Raw genomic sequence first — 16,501 nt, 5'->3', positions numbered from 1 at the left:
AGCGTCGCATTTTCTCCCAGCTCTGTTCACCATCCCAAAATCAAACACCACCTCCCTTCAGCTTTCAGCTGGAGATCCAATACAGAGAACTCCATATCAAACAAGTCCCCCCCCCCCTGAAATTAGTTATATTAATACACATCCTCCCTTAGCAGGCCTTGAGACAGTTTCTTATATACACATAAGAGGTCTGGGATTGTGTAGTTTGAGGATCGATACAACCGATTGCCTCCTACACGAACAAAATAAAACAATGACGACTAGAGTTAGAAGAAAACACTTTATTACAGTGATGACATGATCATTTAGCACATTAGTTCACACAAAAACCACTATGTTAATGGATGTGCATTATAACTATGAATGGAGAGGGATTTGAATTGCATCGCATGTATTTTGGGCTAACTGCAATACCTATTAGACTTCCAAACTGGTTTTTTTCTTTGTACAGTGATAATCAGGTATGGTACATTTTTCATTTTTATACAAAGAGGCTGAAAAACTCAGCAGATATTTTTACATTTCTATAAAAACACTCATCTGACATGTATCACGTTTTATAATTTTGAGCAGAATCAACTCCACAGCCAATTTTGATTAGAAATCCCTCGATATGTCAAATAAAACTTTTTTGAAGGCGACATGGAGGTTACACGTACATGTTTATCAATGGAAGAGAGGGGAAGAAATAGACCAGTCTTTTTCACAGTTCATATATGTCAGGCTGAAGTCAAAAGAGCTGGAATTCCAGGGCAAGATTTGAGTTATCGGGGCTAGTTACTCAATCAGCGTAAGAGACAAATGCCAGCGTTAGTTGATCAGCAAATTTCATTTACAATAGTGGTGTAAAAACCTAGTCCCAACGTTTCTGCTAAAGCCGATTGAGCTACTGGCCTCAGATATGCAGACATAATATTATGCAAAATCATTGCACTATCTTCTTCTTGCATAAATTTGAACTAGAAATTTGCACTAGAACTAAACCTTCACAATTTACCGGTGCAGGGACATAAAATCAATATCAATTTCTGTCAAATACATAAACAATCTTGGGATGGATGCTATTCCAGTTAGACAAATAGATAGTAATAGCACATCACTTTTTTCAAATCATTGGATACACTTTCTTGGCATTCAAATTTCTTACAAATTAATACTATCAGCACCAAGTTTGCTGCATAATTTGGCATGGAAGTTTTTCGTGTCCAAGTAACTCACTAGCACACAAAATTCTATTTAAACACTGTGAAAAATACAACACTCTTTTCTAGGATAAATACTGCACTCTTAGTTGACACATGATCTATTTTAGTAACAAACCTCAATCACATTGGTTATTTTTGTAACCTAGACTTATTTGCAAACACAATCTTAACACTTGTCCAAAGCATGAGAATGTAATCATTGATTGGCGACAGTCGGTCCCATAACCTTGAAATGTGGATCCTTGATCCAAGGCCAGGAATTCACGTCATTCCAAACACAGTTCACCCTTTGATATTGAAAAATCTATAAATAATTGAACCTATTCTCCTGTTTAATTAACTGTCATAGTGCTCCTTGACTTTGTTGAGAAGTCCGTCTGTCACCTTCTTGGCGTCTCCTAGCAACATGGAGGTGTTCTCCTTGAAGAAGATAGGATTGTCTACGGCGGCATATCCTACTCCAAGCGTCCTCTTGACAACAACAACCTGGAATAAAAATGTCACGATTGAAAGAAATGTGCATACAAACTTCAATATGATGTTATACATTAAACTGTTCCATCAACCTCACAACATTACCCAAAACCTGGGTCAACATTCGTTGTCACAAAACTCTCATTTCTCACCTGTTTGGCCAACCACACACGCAAGACCGGCATACCAGCGATGATCGAGTTGGGGTCATCCTCAGCAGCGGAGTTGACCGTATCGTTCGCTCCGATGACGAGGACAAGATCAGTGTCAGGGAAGTCGTCGTTGATCTCATCCATCTCCAAGACAACGTCGTATGGGACGCCGGCCTCGGCCAAGAGCACGTTCAGCTGTCCAGGCATGCGTCCTGAAAAAGTTATAGGAAAAGCTCAGCTTTAGTTCCCAGGTGATATGAAAGCCACTGCTGCCATGTTTAGCCTGGTCAATGGCTTTGAGCAAGGTCAGACAAAAAACTTTCCAAGGATTTCTGACCATCACACGGAGAGTGAGGGTCATGAAAACATCAAAATGATAAGAAACGTGCGGTTTCATAAAATTCAATAACTGGCCTTACCTGCAACTGGGTGAATACCGAACCGGCAGTTCTTGCCGTGTTTCCTCAACTCAGCGATCAGTTCAGCAATTGGATACTGCGCCTTGGCAACACACAAGCCGTATCCGGGGGTGATGATGATGTTTTTAGAGTTGATGACCATATCGGTGACTTCATCGACGTTGGCCTCGGTGTGGGTGCCAGTGATCTCCATCGGTTTTCCGCCGGCGGTGGATGTCGTACCAAAACCTCCCAGGATGACATTGGGGAGGGAGCGGTTCATGGCCACACACATGATGTAAGACAGGATAGCTCCTGAGGAGCCAATCATGGCTCCAACGACGGTCATGAGGTTGTTGTTCATCATGAAACCTTCAGCACACAGCGCCCAGCCGGAGTAAGAGTTGAGGACGGTGATGACCACTGGCATGTCGGCACCTGTGGAGGGAAGGGAATGGAGACATTTGATGAATGGGTGGAAGGATCTCATCAACTCACTTAAGACTCTTTGCGCAATGTGATTGCCTCATCGCTGTAGATAACAACGACATCGTTTTGAGATGACAGGTAATCATGAATATGTAATCTTGGACAGAAAGAGTGCTTGTGCAAAATGTGATCGTAAAAGCCTGTCCTATATCTAAGCTCAGGTGGGCCTTTTTGCCAGAATCTAGAACAACCATTTTGTGATCACAAACTGGGAGCTTTCAGAGCCTTCCTCGACCAAGCCCAAGACAGGTCATTTCTACTTGTTTTAAATAAACTTAAAGCTGAACATACCTCCAATAGCAGCCGTCAAGGTAACTCCCATAATGCCCGACAAACCAGCGGTCGTTCCAAGCATCGCCATGCCAACAAAAGGATCACTGCTTGCCAAGTACCAACCCATGGCGCCAACGTTTCCCAACATCATGCCAAGGTTCAATGCATGGCGTCCGGGGAGCAAGAGGGGGGCAGAGTTCAACATGCCTGCAAAATGGATATGTACTATTTTGTCATCATTTTAGGACCACTTAGGCATCTTGAGTCTTCCAGTTAAATAACGCTGTGTTCATCTGGTCATTAGGTTCAAGTAAGAGTAGTGTCACACAGAGGAATATACACCGCTAGGAATTACAAGAAGTTAGAGTAACATAGGGTCAAATGACAATAAAGTACAGACAACTCACCCTGCAGTTTGCCAAAGGCAACCAATGATCCTGTGAAAGTAACGCCCCCAATGTACGTCCCAAGGAACAACGCAGTCTTAATGACGCCAGCGGCAGGATCCGTCGCGAAATGAGGCTGCTCAATCATGTAGTTAGCGAAACAAGTCAGGACGGCTGCGATACCAACCAAGCTGTGGAAGAGAGCGACCATCTGGGGAAGATCGGTCACTTCTATCTTCTTGGCACCAATGAGACCAATCATGCCACCTGTGGGAGGAAATTGGTATTACTTTATCATAGATTTTGCAACAGTCGACAGAATGTATTGGTGTGCAAGTCAGATCAAACGAATATTAAACAGAGGTGCAAAAACTTGAACTAAGTATCAACAAGATATACCTACCAAGGCCCATGGTTCCTCCCATCTGCATCATGAGTTCTGGACTTGGTTTCAGAAGACCGAGCGTCGCAGCGACACCAGACGACACACCAATGATACCCAGGGCGTTACCAACGCGACTTGTCTTCTGGGATGATAAGCCGGTGAGCGCACCGACGCAGCAGAGGGACGCGGCCAAGTACGCCATCTGGTGGATGTCTGGGTAGTTGCCGGACATGGCAGTGTACCCATAGCCGCCAAGGAAGAGGGCGCCGGGTATGCCGTAGAGGTAGTTGTACTCTGGAGGGTCAGCTGTAATGGAAAAGACGCACATGTACTTTGACTGAGTCGATTAGAAACTTACAATACTGGTGTTCTATGCTGCCCACTAATTCTGCCCAGTTCGACCCTGATCTGAACCAAAAGCACACTCACTTGATCGTCTAAACATGGACAACATCCTTGCTGTTACGGTGAAACCACCACCGATGTTGATCGCTGAAACGAATGCTGCAATACTCGCTAACGTCTGCGGCAAATCGGTCGGGAAATACTGTCCGCCCATCAGGAGCATTCCACCGACCGCGGTGATGCCAGAGATGGCGTTAGTGACGGACATCAGGGGTGAATGGAGGGCCGGGGTGACGCCCCAGACGGTGTGGTACCCGACGATACCAGCCAAGCCGAAGGTGGTGACCATGGTTGTGAAGGCTGGGTTAGGAGAGATCATCCCAAGACCTGGAAAGATGAATTCAATATTGTTAAAAAAGATTCAAAAATTGCACAGAAAGTTATGGAAATTTACTGAAAAAGTTCAAAGGGTAATATTGTTTTTCCAAACAGAATTCTTACCTAAAGCTGAACTGAGTCCTCCGGTATAGACAAAAGAGTCCTTCAGTGTGATGTTGAAGTAGTTCGGAGGCACGAGCTCCTTGGCTGCGGCCGGGCCGACGGCCTTCTTCTCTGGTGGAGGGGCGCTCAGCTCCGCTGGTGGTGGCTGGGGGTAGTTCATCTTGCCCTGGAATAATAGTGGAGAGTCTTAGTACTCCAGTAGATCCTCTCTATTAAGGACACTCTCTCGACTGACAACTACTCTCCTTGACAGAGAAGTTTCCTGATTAGACAGGTTCCACTCTACATGTAGGTGTGGATTGATTCTGGTGAAAGCTTAGTCTTGTCAAATCCAAACTTTGCTAGAACAATATGTTTCATATTTACCTCCTTCAAAATGCAAGCGCATCGAACCACATCATCTTCAGAGTCGAGATAGTAGTGATTTTCTTTACCTAGAAATGAAAATGGAGAGAAGATTATCACACAGGGGACAAAATATCCTGTTGAATATTCAAGAGGGGAATTAACTCTAAACTCCCGCCAGTCAGGCATGGTGTGTACATGCATAGGAGAAGAACTTTGGGTGCTTAGGCCTCAAGGTCACAAGAGACACACAGGTTGCAACAAGTACATAAACTTGATTGAGACTAACTTCTGGTGCAAACTTACCAAAAGACAAAAGCATCTTTGAAACGTTATTTCCATACAGGGTGCTTGCCGTAGTTGGCAGCCTGCTGGGGAAGTCTGTGTATCCGATATGGACGACATCTTTATACTTGTAAAGCTCTCCGGGCCGCGTTGTTTCAATGTTACCACCAGCCTCAGAGGCGAGATCAACAACTACAGATCCTGGTTTCATAGATTCAATCATTTCCTGAAAGAAATCGTAAATACTGGACTTAAGAACCAATGGTCTAGATGTCAGAGGTCAACACGTTCTCATCTATGGAACTTCTGCTGCCATAATGAGTTCAACGCATTACTCTGGGTATCAGAGATCAGCACATTCACCTCGGCTTGACCTTTGAAGGACAAAGTGGCGATCAGGGTGAGATTTGACATTCAAAACCCTTAGCTTTGGATTCTGACACGTTCCTCTGAACGAGAAGATCACCACGCTCCACATACCTTAGTTATGAGTTTTGGCGCAGGTTTCCCAGGAATCAAAGCAGTTGTGATGATGATATCAACTTCCTTTGCCTGTTTGGCAAACAGCGCCATCTCTGCTTCAATGAATTCCTTGGACATCGTTTTGGCATAACCTCCCGTGCCTTCACCAGATTCCTAGAATGAAATGAAAATAAATTGATGAATTCATTCCGTGAGATCAATGTTGGTAAACTTAGGAAACTTACTTACTCTTACATGTACTCAAAAGCTTAAAATCTTTGAAGCAGTTTAGTACGACATGCAAGTTTTGGGGTTAAAAATCGACTTTTTCCACAACTTTCTTACCTTCATATTCACTTCTAAGAACTCGGCTCCGAATGATTCCACCTGTTCCTTCACAGCCGCGCGGGTGTCGAACCCTCGCACGACAGCACCCATATTCTTGGCGGTACCGATCGCGGACAAACCGGCCACACCACCACCAATCACCAAAACTTTGGCTGGTGGGAGTTTGCCAGCTGCAGTAATTTGACCTGAAAGAAACAATACCCTGTATTTGTCTGAAGTTTTGATTGAGATTTGACCCAGAAACCCGGAATCATCAGACTATGATACATCGCCTCACTTAGGACATGTCAAGAGGGAGGGTCTACCTGACCACAGTTTCTTACCAGTAAAAAATCTTTCAAAATTACTAGCAGCCTCCACAACGGCTTTGTAGCCAGCGATGTTTGCCATCGAGCTCAACACATCGAACGCTTGGGCTCGGCTTATGCGTGGTACTTGGTCCATAGCGAATACCGTCATCTTCTTGGCCTGCATTTGCTCAATCAGATCCATATTTTGAGCGGGATATAAATAACTAAATAAAGTCCCTTGCTCTCTGAATTTCAGGACCTCCTCCGGACTTGGTTGTCTGACCTTTAAGACAAGATCAGACTTGAACACCTGATCTCCGCTGACGATCTTAGCCCCAGCCTCGACAAATTCATCATTAGGAATTTTCGCGTCCAATCCAGCATTTTCTTGAATATTCACATTGAAGCCTTTCTTGATGAGAACAGCTGTTGCTGCTGGGGCCAAGCCGACCCGTTTCTCTCCAAGAAATGTCTCTTTGGGAACGCCAATCGTTATATCCTTATATGGAATGCCCCTAGGTGGTGCCTTGGCCGATTCTGCCTTCTGGGAGATCTGATGACTGCGTTTTAAACCTCGCGAGCATTGGAAGGTGATCTTCTGGACCTGCGACCCAAGGGAGTCGATCAGGTATGTGGCCCGCTGAATGTGATGCATGGTTTAATGTACCCACCTGAAAATGAGAGGGAATTAATTAGGACCTGAACAAAAATTTAAAAAAAACACCAAACAATTTCATAGTATGTCCCCTACTAGTACTAGTCCTAGGTGTATCCTAATATACTTTTGTGTACAAAATACTACGCACAAAATATACACATGCACATCATCACTGCAGGCATACACTGTGTAAAATGAATCAATACACTACATGTAAAGAAGCATATGACGTATGTAAAGTCATGTGTGTCAGTGTGTGTGTACGTTACAAAATACTGTGCTTGACCAAGAGTAAAAAGACTGAAAAGAAACACAGCAAAACTTTCGAAAAACAACTCAGAAAACGATCATTTTTGGGCAGTCCTTTCATGATGGTTTATTCCAATGATTGCTACAGTTGTCGAACTTACTTGCAGCACAAATCAGAAGAAAACAGTGAACTTATGCGAGGCTTTCGACGCTCCACCGGAGCATTTAAAGATGGCCGTCGCGGGAACACTAGCCGGCACCCGCAGCCAATCAGAGAACGAGAATCTGGCCACGTGCGCCGGCAAATTAACTCTTAATTGAATTGGAGCGAAATTGCGAATTAACAACCGGAACGAAAAGAGCGAGCAGGTGCCCGTTTTAACATCTTGACATACAAGACGTTCCTTGCCTTGCCAGGTGTCAGGTTTGGATTTAATTAGCTGGGGTAAGATTGTCGTGATTGATGAGGCAAGACAAGGCTCTTTGATACTGATTCCCCAATTTTTCCTATAATTGATAATTGAGTCCAAACCTTATAGGTCTAGACACCCTGGGCAGTCAAATGTTCATTTTGCGTCATCCTTAATAGATTTATAATTTACATCAACTCTACACTCCCCTCTTCCAAAAGTCCAAATTTCCAGAGAGGCCATCGGAAGAAGACTACCCATAACTTCAGGATCTTTATCTTTCCCCGTTGGTCTCGGCACTTATACTAGGCTGGTGCGAGGAGAGGAGCATTCGATTGATCCTGGTATTCAAGACTATACTATTTGTTGACTAACAGGTCATTGGCCTCGTGCCCCGCCACGTGCCGCTATGGCTGTCACAGACACCTGTCAATTAGGCTCTTCAATCAAATGTTAATTGGGTGATCATAATCAGACAGGCTAAAAGGGCACTCGCGCCTGCGTTCCGTCTTGAATTCCACATTTCACCAGCCACCGTTCCTCTCGACCTGTACACAAGCACTATGGCGGGTACCACGTTATCTCTCACCAGATTGTTGGCACGTTCAGGCGCTAGCCTCAACAAGGCTGCTGCTCCAGTCAGCGTCAGTGCCAAACAGAGGAGGCAATGTGAGTTCTGATCAATTTTCATGTCCGAAGTTGCCGTATTTACTCTGAAATCGCGTCGAAAGTTGAACCGGTTTTTTCGAATTCGTGTACAAAATGTACAGTAACGTGCATTTTCTACACAGTATGCATACCACATGCACTGAGATTGAGAAGCAGTCAATACATAAATACCTTTGGCTCATCATGCTTTGTCCCTTCATCACCTTCATGTTTGAGCTGACGTGATGAATTATATGCAATGACCAATGTGATCAATCATTCATTTCATGACATGATGTGGCTTGTCCATGCATGTCGTCTTCAGTCAGTCAGTCAGTCAGTAGTCACTCGCCGACTCGGTCGGTGACATCGGCATCCCATAAGCCATATCATAAGGCTAGCAGTCCAGTCAGCAACCAAAATGCCTTCTTTCTGTCTGTACATTTTTGGTCATCCGTAGCTAGCTGTGGTGCATGCTGGAACGCAGCGGCTATCTGTGTAGGCCTATTTTCTTGCTGGACCCCTGCTTGAATTCCTAGCCCATGAGCAATGAGCATACTCTTAATGCAGTTTCTTGCCCAAAGCATAACCTTGATGAAGTTTCTTGCTTAAGGGCCCAAGGACATCCCCCTGATAGTGATAGTGATGTAGTTTCTTGCCCAAGGACATACTCTATATACTATAATGGTCTTGAGAAAAGTTTCCAAGTTCCTTGCCCAAGGACATACATGTTCCTTGCCCAAGGAAGTCCTCTTTATATTGTCAGATGTGAAGATGGTATTGGTAGAAGCTAAAAGGAAAGATCCTTGCCCCACTTTTGAAGGAAAGCAATGGCCAAATCCTTGTCCAGGAACATCACATGCCCTGAAGCTTACAATGCAGCAAAGCTCCTTGCTCAAGGATATCATGACTTCAAGCTTAGCTTTAAAAGAAAGCAGAATTTCTTCACCAGTGCCTGAATCAAATGTCCATAATTTTTTGGATTGATCTAACAGTTTTAAACCTTACAATACAATAACTGCAAATCCACCACCGACTATAAAATGAGTTATTTCATTGATACATGTTATTTTAGCCTTTGATAAGTTGTATCAGCAGGGAACATAAGGCCTACTAGAGCGCACCAGGCCTTTGAAGCTTTGCCTAGGTCTTATTCTTTTCAAATGTTGGCCTATTTCTTTGGGCTTTTTCTCTGGATTAGGTTTTGGTAGATCTGTGAATAATTAGGCATAATCCAAGCTGCCCGGGGCATGTCTTAAAGGTTACACCAACATGTTTCAATGTCACCTTCAGACTTGCTGTTCACAATGGTATTCTGGAGTTGTGGCAGTTTTGACATTGAGAGTTGCATTTTTTTCTGAAATGAATTGTATTGATTCTACAAACTTACAAATTATGAATGAAATTATTGCAATTTTAACTTACATCTGCAACTTGTAGAACGTCCAGAGTTTCACCCATAACACTGGATAGACCCAGGTTGCTACAGAAACCTGATTGAAAACGAAGGACGTTTGTCTGTTCAAGTAGACATCGACTTAAAGTAACCTTCAGACATAAAACACGATGGTCATGATGATGATGATGGTGACTTGATTCCAAGAGAAACTGAAACTTTGAGAAGATGTTTCAAAGTTATTATATTGTGAGGCAACTAGAATAGAACACATCACTTGTGTTTGCCACTAGACAAAACATGTAGGCACTGCATCCATTTCTACTACATGTACTACATCCCATTCTATACCTATCAGTTTGCCTCTCATCCAGTGTGCCAGGCAGTTCGAAAATAGATCAATGATCAGCCTGTAGTGTATGAGTTTCAGCGGTACATTCACATAAGCCACCAGCCACTTTCTGACTCGCAGATCAATCGGGATGATTGCGTTCTAATCTTTCAATCAACATAGAGAGGCTACATGCTCAAGAGGCTTATCCTTAGCTTTGCATTTAGGCTTGGTTTGGTTTGTGTGGATTAGTATGAATACTTGGTATACCACATGTTTAATGACCACCGACTTATGCTGTAATCTTCTTGGAATATCAAGCTGAATGATTGATAAATTGATTGAGCATCCCAGGTGTGAGTTATCCCACTGAACTCAAAACTTGCCTTCAATTAAATTTCATGCACATGTCAGATAAAAATGTGTGTTAATATGGAGAAGAATAAATGATTTATTCTTGATGATAGGTCGTTGGGTAGTTGTTCTCATTAAAAAATAAACGCAGTCTTGACTTCATGCTTAGCCACTGTTGCATACATGAATGAAGGGTTGGCCTACTTTACTTATCATGCATATAAGGCTAGCTGCTAATGTTACAAATGTTAGCATACATATTTTCTTATAATTCCCAGGTAAACTTTGATTGTACTCTATGGCAAATCATTAAAACTTTATGTAGCCAGTCTATTGATGTAGGATTACCTTGTTACTCAACTCAGGCCCTGAATACAATGGCTGATTGTTTTGTGATGTTGGTATTACTATTAGGCCTGCATATACACTTGCAATTACTAGAAGAATATATAAATTCTGTCTGGTTTTCATAGCCATAACCATTGAATTATTCAGACAAATGGTAATCTCCCAGGCACAACTACTTGTCGTGCCACATGTGCTTCCAAAATTCCTCAGGTAACAGTTCCATCATGTTACTGAGTGGAGTAGGACTACTGTATATGTCTGCAGATGACATTTAGAAAACATTTAGATCTGTTTTAGCGCCAGGTGATGGCTGACTTTCATGACCTAAGCTTTGTTTCACTTCTTTGTAACAAGCAGGATAAAGCAAAGAGAAAGTCAAAATTAAGATAAAGAGTTTGTGTGAGGTCGTCTTTCTGCATGATTCAAGTGTCAGTTGTCACTTGGCATTCGACACATGAAGAACAAGTCATTTCCAGAGAGTGGGCTACATATGATTCACAATGTGACTTTTCACCCTCGCGTCGTTTCATATCATACGGTCAGTTACCATCATGCTTGTGAGAAATGACCAACGTGACAGTGGATGTCATGTAAAACACTAATAACATGACATGTTTGAGTGGTGGGGCCAGTTTGAGTGGTCTTATGACTTAAAATAAATATGATTAATAAAATTTGACCCGAAATATCTTTGAAATCTTGACATACTTTTTCACCTCAACTGATAATCATTTACTTCCTTGTACGTGTCCTTCGTCTGTGTCAAGTTTATAAGAAATTGACGATCAAGCCATTGGAGATAATAACCTTGAGAATGATGCACCCCCCAATTAAAAAAAACTCAGTCTCCCAACGTAGCCCAGTATTATAGTAGAAAAAGAGTTTGATATCATTTTGTAACAATAAACAAAGCAGTTTTAATGGATTTTGAACTTGTGTCTTCTCGTCTCTTTCAGTCTCGACTGACAAACGGATCGTGGTTGCCAAGCCTGTCGTCGATCTCGATGGAGATGAGATGACGAGAATTATCTGGGAGAAGATCAAGGAAACGGTAAGAAGATCGTCACAAAATATCTCCTACTTTCAAAATCATCTTGTAGCTAAGAAAGAAACTGCCTTCCACCCTTGACGAACAGAGTGGGATTTTGAATTGGATACCCTTTCCAGCATATTTTCACTTTGAGAGGTGTCCGGATTAGAGAGGTCAAAAAGAATAGAAACAACCACTTTGGGACCAAACCTAGTTTCCTTAATAGGGAGGTTGTCCTTGATAGAGAGGTGTCCACTATGGGAGGTTCCACTGTACATGTATAGTAGAAGGAAGTGGAGATAAGTTCTACCAAATGAACGTTATGTGACATCTTGTTCTTATCCAGTTGGTCTTCCCCTACCTCAAAGTTGAAGCTCTATACTACGATCTGGGTCTTCCCTACCGTGACCAGACCAATGACCAGGTCACTCTCGACTCAGCAGAGGCCATCCTGAAGCACAATGTGGGCATCAAGTGTGCTACCATAACGCCTGATGAGGAGCGCGTCGTAGGTACGTGATTTCAAATCATTGAACGGCATGAAGTGAAAAGGCCGTGGCATTTATACTGATGTAGATGCACCATGTCATCAATGTGAGTGGACTCCATCTCTCAATGAGCCAAGGAACTTCATGAATAACTGCTTGTTCACAATACATGGAAAGTGGAGTTAGTTTTGTAGTATAGTTGAGAACCTGTGTTATATTGTGTAGAAAATGATTTTTGTTGTTCTTTTCAGAGTTCAAACTGAAGAAAATGTGGCTCAGCCCCAACGGAACTATCAGGAACATTCTGGGTGGGACCGTCTTCCGTGAGCCAATCATCTGTGACAACATCCCCCGCCTAGTGCCAGGCTGGACACAGGCTATCACGATCGGCCGTCATGCTCATGGAGATCAGGTGAGAGGGAAATTCACAAGATTATTTTGGTGGCTTATTTGGCAGCGGAGGAGGAATGGCAGCGGCTGATGAACGTGTGTCCTCCTCCCTCACGTTTTCGTACATACACCACATAATAAATATCAAATTTCCGTTCTCCAATTTTCTAGTACAAGGCAACAGACTTTGTCGCTGACGGTCCCGGCAAGTTTGAGATGATCTACACGCCACAAGGTGGCAAGGAACAGAGGATGACGGTATTCGAATTCAAAGATGGCGGTGGTGTTGGTATCGGCATGTACAACACGGCAGAGGTGAGTTGTCTTTCAAAAATATAACCGGGTGTCCTTGCTGGACAAGGAGTGGTCGCCTATTAACACTTCTACAGCCGTACTGAGGTCTCCTTGGACCAAAAGACCCTCTTTCAGCTAGTTATCCCCTCTTTAAAAGTTTCAACAATATAATGACACTAGCGCCCTGTTAAGGGAAAGGTAGGAACCTAGATGAGGTCTATGATAAAACCAATTGTAAAGCAAGTCTGAGTTAAGAATTGGACTACAGGAGTTCAATGTTAAACCTGCTGTGGACGTTCTTCCACAACTGAAAACAGAAATACTCACAAAGCAATCACTAATGAAGGATACTGAGATTCAATCTGTGACTTGCTCTTCTTCCAGTCCATCAAAGGTTTCGCACACAGCTGCTTCCAGTACGCCATCATGAAGAAAATCCCGCTCTACCTGAGCACGAAGAATACCATCTTAAAACGCTACGACGGCCGCTTCAAGGACATATTCGAGGAGATCTTCCCACAGTACAAAGCGGATTTCGACAAGGCAGGAATCTGGTACGAGCATCGCTTGATCGATGACATGGTCGCACAAGCCCTGAAGTCGTCTGGCGGGTTCGTGTGGGCGTGTAAGAACTATGACGGTGACGTGCAGTCTGATGTGGTTGCCCAGGGTTACGGTTCGTTGGGTTTGATGACGTCCGTGCTTGTGTGTCCCGACGGTAAGACGATTGAGGCGGAGGCAGCTCATGGGACGGTGACGAGACATTACCGGGAACACCAGAAGGTATGTGGCCATTGTTGGCGTTGCGCTAAGTTTAAGTTACCTTTCTTCATGTTTTTTTTTGAAAATTTTCCCAAACACACAGTTATAAGTTTGAAGAAAAGGCCCATATTTGCAGCAAGATTTTCATCTGAAATTTCTTTTGTTTCCAGGGCAACCCAACAAGTACAAACCCAATAGCCAGTATCTTTGCCTGGACAAAGGGTCTTGAGCATAGGGCAAGGTTAGACGACAACGCTGACTTGGCACGGTAAGTCAATGAGCCCGTAAACTCAGTCACAAAAGCCCCCTATTGTCAAAATTTGGTACCAAGTGCTAGCTAAGATGCTGTATTCTTAGCCTGTGTTGATTCTTGATGTTACATGCTTTGGTAGAGCAGTGGATCAGCCAGCATTAGCAACCTGTATAAATACTTTAATAATCAGGCAATTTGATGATGTTTTCCTTCCAGTTGGTGCCAACTGATGGAGAAAGCTTGCGTTGATTGCGTGAATGCTGGTCACATGACCAAGGATTTGGCCGGCTGCATCCATGGAATTAAGAAGTAAGTTATCCTACATGTGTACACTCTCATTGAGTGCTTGCTCTTATCAGCAGTAGTGACACCTGGTGTTACTTGGAGGCACTAGGAAAGAATGAGTTTGGTCTTGGTTGCCCCGGCCTTGACTTGAGATGGCCTAGGATGTAGGAGCAATTCAGAAACAGAAGTTGAATTATCAGACTCTCGATGAATTTGTTTGATGATTACCCACCGTTATTGCACACATTCTTACATTGATAGCTACATCATGATAATAAACTGTGTTCCTGCTACGGTAGCTATGGGAGCTACGGTAGCTATGGCAGATACGGTAGCTATGGTAGCTATTGCACACATTGCTACTAGTTGACTTAAACTGAAATTCTCTGTTCTTTTCAGTGTGAAGCCCGAGCATTACCTAAACACGATGGATTTCCTTGACGCCATCAAGGTACAATACGACAAGCTCGCCAGCAATTAATGCCAACATTTCATAGGAGAATTGATCGGAATATGCAAACAACTACAGTTTATAAGAAGCTTCCAGAAAATTGTGTGTTTGGACAGGATAGGAATAACTACAAGGGGCTCGCTTCCTCGAACGGCTGGACTTTTGATATTTGTGGTGTAAGTTGACTGGTATCAGCTGTGTATTTTGTACATAAGCTGTACATTAAATGTCAGGTAGTTTCTGTGAAACTTGGGCAACGTTGACTGAACTGTAATCTAAAACTTTTTTTGGACAACAATTTGGTTGAAATAAATGTCATATCTTTTAATATATGCAAGGCAGCTATTCGGGATGCCAAATTGTAATGCTTGAGTAAGACGGTGTATGAAATGAATTTTTCGATGAAATGCATACTGATATCAATGTTGTCAAATACTTGAATCAAAATGTGCACCAGTTTCAATCCATGTCCTGAAGCCTGCTATATTCTACATACAACCTGAATCTCATATCAACTACTTGTGTTCTACTCAGGCAAAAATTTCTCTGAAAAGTTTATTCAGAAAATCGATGAAATTTCAGAGGTTCTCTGTGGATTTTGAATGGTTCATGCAGGATTTTAATATTATTTAATCTCTGGAATTAATATTCAGAGAATTTTTGCCTGTGTCCTTGGGGCAGATAATCCAGCTGTGATCCACTTCCTTGTTTTGGTAGGTCAAATTTCCTTTAATGATAAAAATGATTCTTCACGATGATCTAATCAAATGCACTGGACTGACAATCTTTAAATCTCGGCCCACCTCAAATTTTGTCAATTCAGAAATATTTGTGCTGTTCGATTTATCAAAAATTCAAATGAATGTCAGAATGGTTCATATTTTTTGTCGGACCGTATTGCAAAAGTCTAGAAAATTGGGTTTCAGTTTGTTTGTTTGATTTCTTATGAGACCATGTTTTTGGGATCACATGAGAACGTTACGAAAGATGCAAATTGATAATATTTTGAAGTTTCTGATGTTGTAGTTGTTGGAGCAATATTCCAGATGCCTCACTCATCATCCTAGTATTTATTTATTCACAACCTTTTGTTTTCATTCTCACTGCGTCATTTGTGCCTTTTTTGTGCTAACTTCAGAAATTTCTGTCGACCGTCAAATTTTCCCACCCTCGCTTGCGAGGGCAAGTGTTGGCAACCCCCACATGTGTCCTGATCATGTTTGAATATATCAACTTTGACTTCCTCTATTCCAAATTATTGTGCTCTAAATTGAAAATATTGCGTCCAAGGTACATAAGACCTTCTTTCATTAACTGAGTGTGCCTAATTAAATGAGCCAGCTAATTTTCATATCAGCTTTTAAATTTGAAGAAATAACTAACGTGTTTAGTTGAGTGGACGCTGTGGTTACTTCACTGTCATAACTACATTTAAAGTTCTATCCAAGAGTGTGCCGACTTGAAAATATAGCTACGAATCTAAAATCGCATTTTCGTTAGAATTGTGTGAAAGTAGTACAGGTTTTCTAGACCTTTTTGTGATCATGTTTGAATAGAAAGGAGCCTAGCTCACCTCGTATTGACCTAATAAATGAGTGGAACTAATTCAAATCTTTGCTTGCTTCTTCCGATACGATGTCTTCCTGTCGGTTGTATTTTTTGGTGGTGCAGGAAAACAGAAATAGGCAATGCCTCAGTTCTGTTGTCATGCATTCCAATTTGCTGAACCTTGTTAGGCATGGTATTTGTGTATCTCTTCATATTTATGAATGGAGACATGAAGCTTGTAGGCTTCCGTCGCCTCTCGTCTTATGAG

At 42.5% G+C, this 16,501-nt stretch overlaps 2 protein-coding genes across 2 annotated transcripts; one reads left to right on the top strand and one right to left on the bottom strand.

The window, feature by feature from the left end:
- Positions 1-266: 266 nt before the first annotated feature.
- On the bottom strand, positions 267-7,483 carry LOC135502948 (NAD(P) transhydrogenase, mitochondrial-like). Its single transcript, XM_064796163.1, has 14 exons — positions 7,407-7,483; positions 6,372-7,009; positions 6,046-6,233; positions 5,719-5,874; positions 5,260-5,464; positions 4,975-5,042; positions 4,609-4,774; positions 4,192-4,494; positions 3,781-4,068; positions 3,399-3,644; positions 3,010-3,198; positions 2,251-2,667; positions 1,832-2,043; positions 267-1,691 (listed from the first exon to the last, which is right to left on the bottom strand). The coding sequence occupies exons 2-14, from the start codon at positions 6,991-6,993 to the stop codon at positions 1,542-1,544; spliced, it is 3,210 nt and encodes a 1,069-aa protein (XP_064652233.1). The 5' UTR covers positions 6,994-7,009; positions 7,407-7,483; the 3' UTR covers positions 267-1,541.
- A 683-nt stretch (positions 7,484-8,166) lies between these two features.
- Positions 8,167-16,290, top strand: LOC135502949 (isocitrate dehydrogenase [NADP], mitochondrial-like). Its single transcript, XM_064796164.1, has 9 exons — positions 8,167-8,324; positions 11,689-11,783; positions 12,109-12,274; positions 12,502-12,662; positions 12,812-12,955; positions 13,319-13,717; positions 13,867-13,964; positions 14,166-14,258; positions 14,634-16,290. The coding sequence occupies exons 1-9, from the start codon at positions 8,219-8,221 to the stop codon at positions 14,713-14,715; spliced, it is 1,344 nt and encodes a 447-aa protein (XP_064652234.1). The 5' UTR covers positions 8,167-8,218; the 3' UTR covers positions 14,716-16,290.
- Positions 16,291-16,501: the final 211 nt, after the last annotated feature.

The sequence above is a fragment of the Lineus longissimus genome, chromosome 19 (assembly GCF_910592395.1).
Source record: "Lineus longissimus chromosome 19, tnLinLong1.2, whole genome shotgun sequence".
Lineage (NCBI taxonomy): Eukaryota > Metazoa > Nemertea > Pilidiophora > Heteronemertea > Lineidae > Lineus > Lineus longissimus.
The sequence above is the reverse complement of the archived record's forward strand: the minus strand, read 5'-3'. Positions and strand labels throughout refer to the sequence as shown.

Excerpts from the sequence above, each read along its gene's own strand:
- LOC135502948 (XM_064796163.1), bottom strand. The coding sequence starts at position 6,993 with ATGCATCACATTCAGCGGGCCACATACCTGATCGACTCCCTTGGGTCG. Across the intron at positions 3,645-3,780 it reads GGGAGGAACCATGGGCCTTG|GTGGCATGATTGGTCTCATT; the intron begins GTAGGTATATCT and ends TTCCTCCCACAG. Across the intron at positions 2,044-2,250 it reads CGGTATTCACCCAGTTGCAG|GACGCATGCCTGGACAGCTG; the intron begins GTAAGGCCAGTT and ends TAACTTTTTCAG.
- LOC135502949 (XM_064796164.1), top strand. The coding sequence starts at position 8,219 with ATGGCGGGTACCACGTTATCTCTCACCAGATTGTTGGCACGTTCAGGC. Across the intron at positions 12,956-13,318 it reads GCATGTACAACACGGCAGAG|TCCATCAAAGGTTTCGCACA; the intron begins GTGAGTTGTCTT and ends CTCTTCTTCCAG. Across the intron at positions 14,259-14,633 it reads TGCATCCATGGAATTAAGAA|TGTGAAGCCCGAGCATTACC; the intron begins GTAAGTTATCCT and ends TGTTCTTTTCAG.